The sequence below is a fragment of the Notolepis coatsorum genome, assembly GCF_963971535.1.
Source record: "Notolepis coatsorum genome assembly, chromosome: 15".
Classification (NCBI taxonomy): domain Eukaryota; kingdom Metazoa; phylum Chordata; class Actinopteri; order Aulopiformes; family Paralepididae; genus Notolepis; species Notolepis coatsorum.
In genome coordinates this window covers 27623019-27635043 of record NC_140179.1, presented here as the reverse complement: position 1 = coordinate 27635043, position 12025 = coordinate 27623019, and the positions used below count along the sequence as shown (strand labels likewise).

At 43.4% G+C, this 12025-nt stretch overlaps 1 protein-coding gene across 1 annotated transcript in view; it reads left to right on the top strand.

The window, feature by feature from the left end:
- Positions 1-12025, top strand: part of stab2 (stabilin 2) — a 156672-nt gene that overhangs the window by 66536 nt on the left and 78111 nt on the right. Inside the window, 7 exon segments of the mRNA XM_084330948.1 lie at positions 2833-2926; positions 5721-5879; positions 8017-8112; positions 8255-8344; positions 8918-8965; positions 9526-9659; positions 11622-11733. Of these exon segments, the coding sequence (XP_084187074.1) occupies positions 2833-2926; positions 5721-5879; positions 8017-8112; positions 8255-8344; positions 8918-8965; positions 9526-9659; positions 11622-11733 (733 nt within the window).

The window sequence follows — 12025 nt, the reverse complement described above, 5'->3', positions numbered from 1 at the left end:
GTTCTACTACCACTCAATAGTAACTTATGTCTAACATAATCCTTTTATTTGAACAACTTACTGGAAAAGCCTGCCTGCCTGCCACCAATATTATGACACACTCTGTGGGCTTTGATATTTACACTGACTCCTGCAGCCAGACTGCAGCGCTGTGAGGCAGTGTGAGCCAAGGTCTACGCGCTGGAGATGGGAGGAACTGGATCAAACCATAATGGGGCAGGGGGGGGGGGGGGGGGGGGGTTCGCAATCTTTGGAAACTTAAAAACGTGTTATTAAGTGTCATTGCGTATTATTAATTTGATTGAAATTACGTAGTTATGGTTAGATTTATATATTGGGGGGGGGGGGGGGTATATCATATTTTTCATATGATCAAAAAGTGGTGGAGCAAGATCATATCCTTGCTCCCCCAAGTTCAATAGTGGGAGAGCAGCTGCTCCGTGTGCTCGTAAGGCCAGGCGTCTATGTGCGTGTGTGTGTGGGGTCTTTTGTAGTTATTGACAACCCAATAAATGGATTGCACTTAGGGATGTCCGATATTATCGGCCGATATTGGCATTAAAATGTAATATCGGAAATGATCGGTATCGGTTTAAAAAAATATATTGTTTTTATTTAAAAAAAAATCTTTTTACATTTATTTAACCTTTATTTACCCAGGCAAGCAAGTAAGAACAAATTCATATTTTATTTATTGTCAAAAGTATGCATAATGTTGTGTTAATTCCACAACAAGAGATATGTAATGTTAATTACCTGAAATTATTCCATTTTTTGGGGGGGGGGGGGGATCCCCGCATATATCGGTATCGGTTGATATCGGTATCGGAAATTAAGAGTTGGACAATATCGGTATATCGGTATCTGTAAAAAAGCCAATATCGAGCATCCCTACAATAAATGGATTGCATTTATATAGCGTTTTTTTTTAGTCTTCTGAGCACTCAAAGCACTTCACAGCTTATGCCTCATGTTCACTCACACACCAAGAGTGTTGCGTAGTGGGGCATAGTGAGGAGCTAGAGTGGTCGCCTCGTAATCGGAAGGTTCCCGGTTCTATTCCCGCTCCTCCCGGGCAGCGTGTCGAAGTGTCCTTGAGCAAGACACTTAACCCCTAACTGCTCCCGATGAGCAGGTTGGCACCTTGCATGGTTGCCTCTGCTGTCAGTGTGTGAGTGAATGGGTGAATGTGAGGATCAAAATTGTAAAGCGCTTTGGATAAAAGTACTAATTAAATGCACCATTTACATCATATGTCAATCACACTGATTTTGAATCACCATTGACAGAAATAGTCATTATCTTTTTAGGTCACTTGAAGATTCATAAGCGTGATATTAAATATCCAGGTCGGGAAATGAGGAAATATCCAGCAGCTGACTGGAGAAATAGGCCTGAAAACAGATCAAACTCACTTTTCACAATGAATGGTGTGAACGCTCAATGGTGTGAACGCTCAATGTGTGAACACTCAATGTGTGAACGCTCAATGTGTGAACGCTCAATGTGTGAACGTTCAATGGTGTGAACGCTCAATGTGTGAACGTTCAATGGTGTGAACGTTCAATGGTGTGAACGCTCAATGTGTGAACGCTCAACGGTGTGAACGCTCAATGGTGTGAACGCTCAACGGTGTGAACGCTCAATGTGTGAACGCTCAACGGTGTGAACACTCAATGGTGTGAACGCTCAACGGTGTGAACGCTCAATGTGTGAACGCTCAACGGTGTGAACACTCAATGGTGTGAACACTCAATGTGTGAACGCTCAATGTGTGAACACTCAATGTGTGAACACTCAATGTGTGAACACTCAATGTGTGAACACTCAATGTGTGAACGCTCAATGTGTGAACGCTCAATGTGTGAACGCTCAATGTGTGAACGCTCAATGTGTGAACGCTCAATGTGTGAACGCTCAATGTGTGAACGCTCAATGGTGTGAACGCTCAATGGTGTGAACGCTCAATGGTGTGAACGCTCAATGGTGTGAACGCTCAATGGTGTGAACGCTCAATGGTGTGAACGCTCAATGGTGTGAACGCTCAATGTGTGAACGCTCAATGGTGTGAACGCTCAATGGTGTGAACGCTCAATGTGTGAACGCTCAATGGTGTGAACGCTCAATGTGTGAACACTCAATCTGTGAACGCTCAATCTGTGAACGCTCAATGTGTGAACGCTCAATGTGTGAACGCTCAATGTGTGAACGCTCAATGTGTGAACGCTCAATGGTGGCCAGTGTTGGAAATTAATTACTTGACTTAACGTGATGCACTAAGAAAATAAACTGTTTCTTTACAGGCGAAATACAATGGTTAATAGGAGCAAAAGCATGCAATTGGTCCACTGATGGATACATCTTGATATTTGTCTAGTCTAGTGTGTTCATTAGATGGGTGAAATCCTCTTTCAGTGCCTCTGTGCCTGTTTTCGTAGGCAGTTAGCCTCTGGTATGAGTGCCATTAGCGTTAACCACGCTTCTAGGCCTCTTTTCTTTTGGAAAGAATGATACAAAAAAATATATATATATATATATAATAAATTTTTATATATTTTTTGCATTCGACTAAGAGGTTGGCAGTCGACTACGGCTCCTTTCGATCGATTAGTCGACTATTCGACTAATAGGGGTCAGCCCTACTATAAATGACTTACTCTTAAAAACTGAAAATAAGATAAGATAAGATAAGATATTCCTTTATTGATCCCCTTGGGGAAATTCTGGCATCATAGCAGCATGAGGGGGGGGGGGGGGGGGTACAGGTAGTAGGAGACATGATACAGGTAAATAGGATAACTGTATTTGCTGTGTGTGTGTGTGTGTGTGCAGGTGTGTGTGTACGCCTGGCTATGAAGGCGATGGCATCAGCTGTGTGGCACAGGACCCGTGTGCCCCACCTCTCCGGGGAGGCTGCAGTGTGAACGTAAGTCTCAGGTTGTTGTCTTTTGTCGCGATATTTAGGGGTATATAGAGACACGCGATATTTACTGCTGTAAATATTACAGCAGGAACACGGCAACATTATGTGAAATAATAATAACTTTATTTATATACAGTAGCACCATTCATACAGATTGCAGCTCAAAGTGCTTTACACAAAAAACTAAACAAAAGGATAAAAAAAAACATTAAAGTGAAAAAATAGCCAAATAAGTAAGACAAGTAAGACAATAAAAAACGACAAATAAAATAATAATAATAATAATAATAAAGACTGAAAAGTAAAATAGTTAAAATAATAATAATAGCAAAAGTAGACTGTAAACTATAAGAACACATTAAATAACAGTAAAATAAGACATTAACGAATAACAAATAAAATGATAAAAACAACATAAAATAATGATACAAATTATAATAAAATATTTAAGGCTGTTGTCGATCTAAGAGCTTGAGGTGGCAGATAAAATGACAATGAAATGCGCTCACCATCTTCTCCAGAGTCAGACAACAAGAGAGATACCAATTTCCTTTCTGTGCGTTCAGTAGAAAGCTATCTGGCTGCAAGCTAGCCTAGCTTAGCACAAATGAATGGAAGAGGATAGGGCTCACTAGCCTAGGTGTTGGCCAAAAACACCTCTCCCGGAGTTGGTCCGTATCCGCTATCATTCATTTATGCTAAACTAGGCTAACTTGTAGCCGGATAGCTTTCTACTGAACGGACAGAGAGAACATTTGTATCTATCTTCTTGTCTGACTCTAGAGATGACGGTAAGCACATTTCCCATAAGTGTGTTCCTTTAAACAAGCATGTAGGGTTCCTTTTAGGCATTTTAGTTGGCGATGACGTAAAGGTTAGTGTTATGTCACATAGAAATAGCCAAACCTGCATGTAACATTTTCATGAAAAAAGAATATTGCAGATAAATCATGGAGTTGGGCTGAACAGCACACCCTCCCAACAGAGACACAGTGAAACTGCTCCATACAAACTCTTCCGGTCGAAATTCATAAAAAGCTACGGTCTCATTACTAGAGCATAAAATGTGAAGGACACAAATGTAAAACAAATGTACCATGAAGCTTAAATGAATAGCCCAGGCTTTTATTGGCTTCAATCACTGAACTCAACCTATATTTGGTACAGTTGTCTATACGGAACAGGCCTTTAATTCCTGTTGCACAAAACTCTTGCTCAGCAAAGATGAAAAATACTATCAAATTGTTTATTTAAACCAGTGTGACTATTACTTATGTATATAAAAATGTTACTATCAAATAACATATAGATTATGAGAAATGACACTTTGTTTTCAGTCGCCTCTCGCTGTCCAGTGCTAGTTGTCCAGTTCAGCACTGGACAGTGCCAGCCAGGCAAAGAGACTCATACATTCAAGATTCAAGAGGTTTAATCATCACATACATACACAAGACATATAGTGAAATTAAGGTGGCCATGCCCGCCTTCGATTGTGCAAAAATACAATGTAATAATATAATAAAATAGAATAGATAATAAAATAGACATGATAAAAAGTTAAGATAAAATACAAAATACATAAAATACATACAGAAGGCTCCGTTATACCTGCCTGCAGGGCGGAGGGAGGGAGCTTATTACTGGCTAAAGAGAACTACATATGAACTATATGGTCTTATTACACATGGCGTTTTAACAGTCAGAGGTCCGTTATTACTCGATAACGGACCTCTGCCGAGCAATAATGACCGCTGTTCGCAGCTGTTCGCAATCAAGCCCACTGACACACACTGCAGCAGTGCAATCAGTCCACACACCTGCCGGCGATAATAATAACTTTATTTGGGCTGACAGCGGACGGAGCCACAGAACAACTGCGTCTGCATTTGATTTCGTCTTGTCGATGGTGTAAAATTAATTAGGTATATTGTTAGTAAGTTAGCCATGTAATAAGCGGGATAATGTATAGCTATACTCGGTCATTGTCGCAAAATAATTGACCTTCACTACGTTTAAAACACCTCGGCTGCGCCTCGGTATTCTAAACTCCGTGTCGGTCAAATATTTTGCGACAATGACCTCGTAGCTATACATTATCCCTTACATAATGTCTGGTGACATAAATTATTCCAGAGTGATGAAGCATGGAGCATATATGGAGCATATATAATCGCACCCAAATTGGCCCTTGACCATTGTTGCATGTCATCTATGTGCCGTATACCATATATATATTTATATAATTTATATTTACAGCATATATATATATATATGTATGTATATATATATATATATATATATATATATATATATATATATATATATATATATATATCCTTATCTGTCTGAGTATCATATGTACGTATATTTATTCACATCTGTCTGTACATACGTGCCTATAAACCTTTTACATATCTGTAGATACTATATCAACTATCTATGTACATATCCCTTAACTACTTATACCTGTATCACTTTACATATTAATACTACAACTCTGTACATACATCTGATTAGCACTATTACTCAGTAGTACTAATCTATATATTTTATACCTATAGTTTAATCATTGTATATTTCTATCGCACTTTACTGTTACATTGGTTGGATGGATGCCAAACCTCTTTTCGTCACGCTGTGCTTGTGCTGTATAACGACAATACAGTTGAATCTAATCTAATCTCCTCTCCTCTCTGGTCCCTGCCTCTCTATACTATATCTAATCAAGCAGAAATACACATTATTCTCCAATTATTATTCTGCCCTATAAGGTGTGCTCTCTTCTGCCCCCTGGCAGGCCAAGTGTATAAAGACAGGACCGAGTTCCCACACGTGCCAGTGTCTGACAGGGTGGGAGGCGGACGGGGACGAGTGCAAGCCCTCCAACAACTGTGAGGGCGCCGACAGGGGAGGCTGTCACTCCAACGCCACCTGCATCTTCGTGGGGCCTGGCCTGGTAAGACGGGGTGGAGGGAAATGTAGTAAACTGGCACAAGAAATGTAGGAAATTGGTAGGCGGTGGTACCCTCGACTATGAAACCTCAATCGACTGTGGAGATGCCGCGCAGAGTGCGGTCCGCGTCATTACTTTTACCAACTGATCTGATCTGATTGGCCACTGACGTTTCTGGTCATGTGACATCTGCGCCAATCGTGTGACGCCTGTTTCTATCACCGGTTAAGCTTAGGCACTCTGTCGAAGGCAACTTTACACAATTCCTGTGAGTCTATGGAAGACATCTGTAAGGTTTATTTAAAAAAATAATCATTGTTTTATATTTCTAATGGAGTACTCAAAAGCATCATTTTCCAGCCTCAAGATTTCAGCCTGTTATTGGCCTGGCTCCGCCCATAAGCACTTTCAGTGACAGTCATCCACACAGTCTGCGAGTGGCAGACAGAGAGAGAGAGAGAGAGAGAGAGAGAGAGAGAGAGAGAGAGAGAGAGAGAGAGATAGAGAGAGAGAGAGAGAGAGCGAGAGAGAGAGAGAGAGAGAGAGAGATGGAGGAGAGAAAGAGACAAGTGGAGGAAGAGAAACAAAAGGTGGAGGAGAGAGACAGAGGTGGAGGAAGAGAGAGAGAGAGAGAGAGAGAGAGAGAGAGAGAGAGAGAGAGAGAGAGAGAGAGAGAACTGTGTAAACACTCTGCGTGCAGGTCCCCTTCTCTCTCTCTCTATCTCCCTCTCCCGTTCGAGGAAGTCTACCACTGTGCCGCGCTACAGCTTATGCTCCCGAATCGAGAGAGAGAGAGAGATAGAGAAGGGGACCTGCACGCAGAGTATTTACACAGTGATCTCTCTCCTCTCTCTCTCTCTCTCTCTCTCTCTCTCTCTCTCTCTCTCTCTCTCTCTCTCTCTCTCTCTCTCTCTCTCTCTCTCTCTCTCTCGATTCGGAGCAGCTGTAGCGTGTGGCACAGTGTGTATGTGTGCTCTGTCGCGAGGGTCTATCTGATTCTCTCTCTCTCTCTCTCGCTCGCTCTGTCAAACCCTGTTTGGTGCGCTACAACCACAGAGCCAATCGGATCACTATCTGCTCCATCCTCTGCATCGTGACGTCACGTTGCGAGTCAAATCAGAATGACCTAATTCAATCGAGTAGGAAATGGTCGGACCTGAATGAGAGCAATCCGCAATATGGTATTTAGACACAAAAACACATTGATACTAACTCACTATTACTATAATACAATGCTAGAGACTCAAAAAAGACATTATAATGCATGTCACCTTTAAACCAACTTCGAAAGAGTCGCCTAAGCTTAACCAGTGATAAACTAGGCGTTAGGTAGTTTGCAGGCTGTTCGAGGCGGAAATAGGCGCAGAAACAGGCGTCACGCGATTGGCGCACATGTCACATGACCAGAAACGTCAGTGGCCAATCAGATTGCAGAACGCAAACGCAGAACTGGAAATGGGTTGGTAAAAGTATAGACGCGTCCGGTCCGTCCACAGTAAGCCCCACTATGTGGGGCCTTAGCCTGTTGTACAGAACTTGTAAGTCGCTTTGGAGAAAAGCGTCAGCTAAATGACTAAATGTAAATGTAAATGTAGTGGATGGTTAAAAAAACACAGAGTACCTCAGACAAAGAATCATAGCATAAGTCTGTTTTAGGTTTTCAGAGGAAAGATGTTTTAAACCGTTATTGTCTAAAGATGGTTAAGTTAGAGTATTGTGTTCATATAGGTAAAGACAGTAGAGGTTGATAATTTCTGGTGATTTATCACATTCACACTCACTCCAAGTGATTTGGATTGACTATTTTAAAATTGTATCTACATGGATTGTCCCAAAAATCTCTACGGACGCATTATGGTTCTTCAGTGCTATTTTGTTTTGTCAGCTATCTTGTTATTATTTAGTTTAAATTAAATACAGCTTTCATGTAACTTCACACCCTCACCTAATCATTTGTACTATGATTATATATAGTATACACTATCAGCTGAAAATGATTGGTTAAACTCAGTTTGACCCCTATTAAAACAACACAGATCAAGCGACGTACATCTGCAGGGACATAATATGCCTCTTCTTACTTCCTTCTTCTTTCTTTCTCCTCTTCTTCTTCTTCTTCTTTCTTCTTCTTTTTTTGCAGAGTGACTGTATGTGTAAGGCTGGTTTCCGCGGCACGGGGAGAGACTGTGAAGCTGTCAATCAGTGTGCGAGACAAAGCGGAGGCTGCCATTACTTGGTGAGTGATGAGATTTCTCACGGCCTCAAAATATCTCAAATGTCCCACTATACAAACTGCTCCATAGCCAGACCAACGAAGAAGACACCGTGAGGCCTGGTTTCTTAACAATGATCCTCAAAGTCTTTCCTCTGTCCTGTAGGCCAGCTGTCAGCTGCTGTCCGGGCGCTGGGAGTGTGTGTGTGGACGGGTACTCGGGGACGGGACAGTGTGCTATGGCACCGTAGAAACGGTACAGTCTGTCTGTAGTATAATCCACTGTCTACACTGAGCTACCGCTGTCTGTCTACCAACCTTAACTTCTGTCTGTCTGTCTGTCTGTCTGTCTGTCTGTCTGTCTGTCTGTCTGTCTGTCTGTCTGTCTGTCTGTCTGTCTGTCTGTCTGTCTGTCTGTCTGTCTGTCTGTCTGTCTACCACCTAATCTGTCTGTCTGTCTGTCTGTCTGTCTGTCTGTCTGTCTGTCTGTCTGTCTGCTGTCTGTCTGTCGTCTGTCTGTCTGTCTGTCTGTCTGTCTGTCTGTCTGTCTGTCTGTCTGTCTGTCTGTCTACCAACCTTCTGTCTGTCTGTCTGTCTGTCTGTCTGTCTGTCTGTCTGTCTGTCTGTCTGTCTGTCTGTCTGTCTGTCTGTCTGTCTGTCTGTCTGTCTGTCTGTCTGTCTGTCTGTCTGTCTGTCTGTCTGTCTGTCTGTCTGTCTGTCTGTCTGTCTGTCTGTCTGTCTGTCTGTCTGTCTGTCTGTCTGTCTGTCTGTCTGTCTGTCTGTCTGTCTGTCTGTCTGTCTCTCTGTGTGTCTCTCTGTCTCTCTGCAGGAGCTGATGGCTATTCCTGAGGCCTCAGAGTTCATTAAATGGTTGACTGTAAGTACAGGTCCTCTCTCGCTCATTCAAGTCTTGTGAAATCTGAATATTAGATTAGATTAGATTCAAATGTATTGTCATTATACAGTACAAGTACAGTACAACACAATTTAGTTTGCCATCCAACCAGAGTGGAAATGTAACGTGAATGTAAAGTGCAATAGTAATATACAATGTACATGTGATTAAGCTGGGTATAAGATAAATACATTAGTACTACTGAGTAATAGTGGTAATCAGATGTATGTACAGTGATACAGGTATAGTGTTATGATAAAGTCATACTGGCCAGCAGCGTAACTAGTAAGAGTAGGTAAGGGATATGTACAGATCTACAGAAAATGTATGTAAAAAGGATTATATGCAGGTATGTACAGACAGATGTGGATATACATATATATATACGGTAAGAATAAATATATGTATACGGTTATAAAAGATAATATATATTATATAACATATATAAATGCAGTCCATGTATCCCTCAAGCGTCAACTGGTCCCTTTTGCTGTTATCTGCTGTAGTATATAATTCTCCCTGTGTCTCCTCTCATGTCAAAGGACTCGGGTCTGTCCCGGTCTCTGTCGGAGATGAACGTCACCCTCTTGGTGCCCAGCTCGTCGGCCATGGACAAGATGTCCAAGGAGGACAAAGACTTCTGGACGGCCAAGGGCAACCTGCCCAGCATCGTCAGGTAACAACACTAACCTCAGAATGATAAATGGATGAATGAATGACTTTTATTTATATAGCACCGTTCACAGCACGAATGCACAGGGTGCTTTACACTACAGCTTAGTATATAAAACAAAACAAAAACAAAAACAAAAACAGAAATAAATGACAACAACAGACAGCAGTTAAAAAACAGTGAAACCAGATAAAAAAAGTAGAATAAAATAATTTTGATAAAATCATCAGTCACTAATTAAAAAACAAAACTATAGGAACAGTGAGGACAAGAAAGAGTGCCTATGACCAAATGTCTGTCTAAACAAATGTGTTTTTAGTTGTTTTTTGATGATGATGGTGGTGGCAGGACAGGACATGATGGTGGGAGGACATGATGGTGGGAGGACATGATGGTGGCAGGACAGGACATGGTGGTGGCAGGACATGATGGTGGGAGGACATGATGGTGGGAGGACATGATGGTGGCAGGACAGGACATGATGGTGGCAGGACATGATGGTGGGAGGGCATGATGGTGGGAGGACATGATGGTGGGAGGACATGATGGTGGGAGGGCAGGACATGATGGTGGGAGGACATGATGGTGGGAGGACAGGACATGATGGTGGGAGGACAGGACATGATGGTGGCAGGACATGATGGTGGGAGGACATGATGATGGCAGGACATGATGGTGGGAGGACATGATGGTGGGAGGACAGGACATGATGGTGGGAGGACATGATGGTGGGAGGACATGATGGTGGGAGGGCATGATGGTGGGAGGGCATGATGGGTGGGAGGAGATGATGGTGGGAGGACATGATGGTGGGAGGGCAGGACATGATGGTGGGAGGGCATGATGGTGGCAGTGATGGTGGGAGGGCAGGACATGATGGTGGGAGGGCATGATGGTGGCAGGACATGATGGTGGGAGGACATGATGGTGGGAGGACATGATGGTGGGAGGACATGATGGTGGGAGGGCATGATGGTGGGAGGACATGATGGTGGGAGGACATGATGGTGGGAGGACATGATGGTGGGAGGACAGGACATGATGGTGGGAGGACAGGACATGATGGTGACAGGACATGATGGTGGGAGGACATGATGGTGGGAGGACAGGACATGATGGTGGGAGGACATGATGGTGGGAGGGCAGGACATGATGGTGGGAGGGCAGGACATGATGGTGGGAGGACATGATGGTGGGAGGACATGATGGTGGGAGGGCAGGACATGATGGTGGGAGGACATGATGGTGGGAGGGCAGGATGGTGGCAGGACAAGACATGATGGTGGGAGGACATGATGGTGGGAGGGCAGGATGGTGGCAGGACAAGACATGATGGTGGGAGGACATGATGGTGGGAGGACATGATGGTGGGAGGGCAGGATGGTGGCAGGACAAGACATGATGGTGGGAGGGCATGATGGTGGGAGGACATGATGGGTGGGAGGGCAGGATGGTTTCCAGCTTCAGGAAGCATCCCGGGTCGCTCTCGGGACACTTTTACTTATTCAGTACTAAAAGATACATCACACACTATTGTTGTTGACTAGGTTCAGATTTCAATCCCCAAATGACACAGTGTAATAAAGGACCATTTCTGCCCAGAATGATGATAACTCGTTTATTTCTTTTCCGATTTGGCTCAAACTTGGTGGACAGGTTCATAATCAGACATGGTCTGGTGCATGGGTTAGAGTCTTCTCTTGGCAGAGCCGGAGGTGTGGCCAGCAATACTAACCCCTCCCCTATACCCATTGAAGTCCAGTAGTGACGCTTGCCTAGGGCACCAAATGTGCTAGCTCCGGCCCTGACTAGAGGGCAAGTTTACAGGTCGAAGAGTGTAGCGCCTTGCTGGGTGCCGTTCTGGTTTTGATTCATGCCTCAGTTCTTTACTGCTATAGAGAAGGCTGTATTCAAATGTTATCTTTTACAATAAATACATCTCCTTATCTATTCCCATTCTGACAGAAACCACATGATCCAAGGCAACTACCCAATATCTGCCCTGCGCAATACTTCCATCTCTGCACAGATCACCTCCCTTCTCAAGACAGTGCTCCCTGTCTCAACCGTCACTGAGGTGAGTCCAGAGCGATGAGGTCCGCCGCATGCAGAGTTCAGACCAGCGTTTGTCACCATGTGTTCAGCCTTTCCTCGCCCACTCGTAATGTCCGAAATATTCAAGTTTGCCATCAGGAGGTTGCACTCGAACGGCCGACCAAGTGGTAAATGCCAGCGATAAACTACCAAGTGGTAAACTACCAAGTGGTAAACTATAGGGGTGTAAATGTACATGTACACTTAAACTACCAGTGGTAAACTCCGGCAGGTTCCATGATACCCAAGTTTATGAGTTGAGCTGTTGTCTGTGA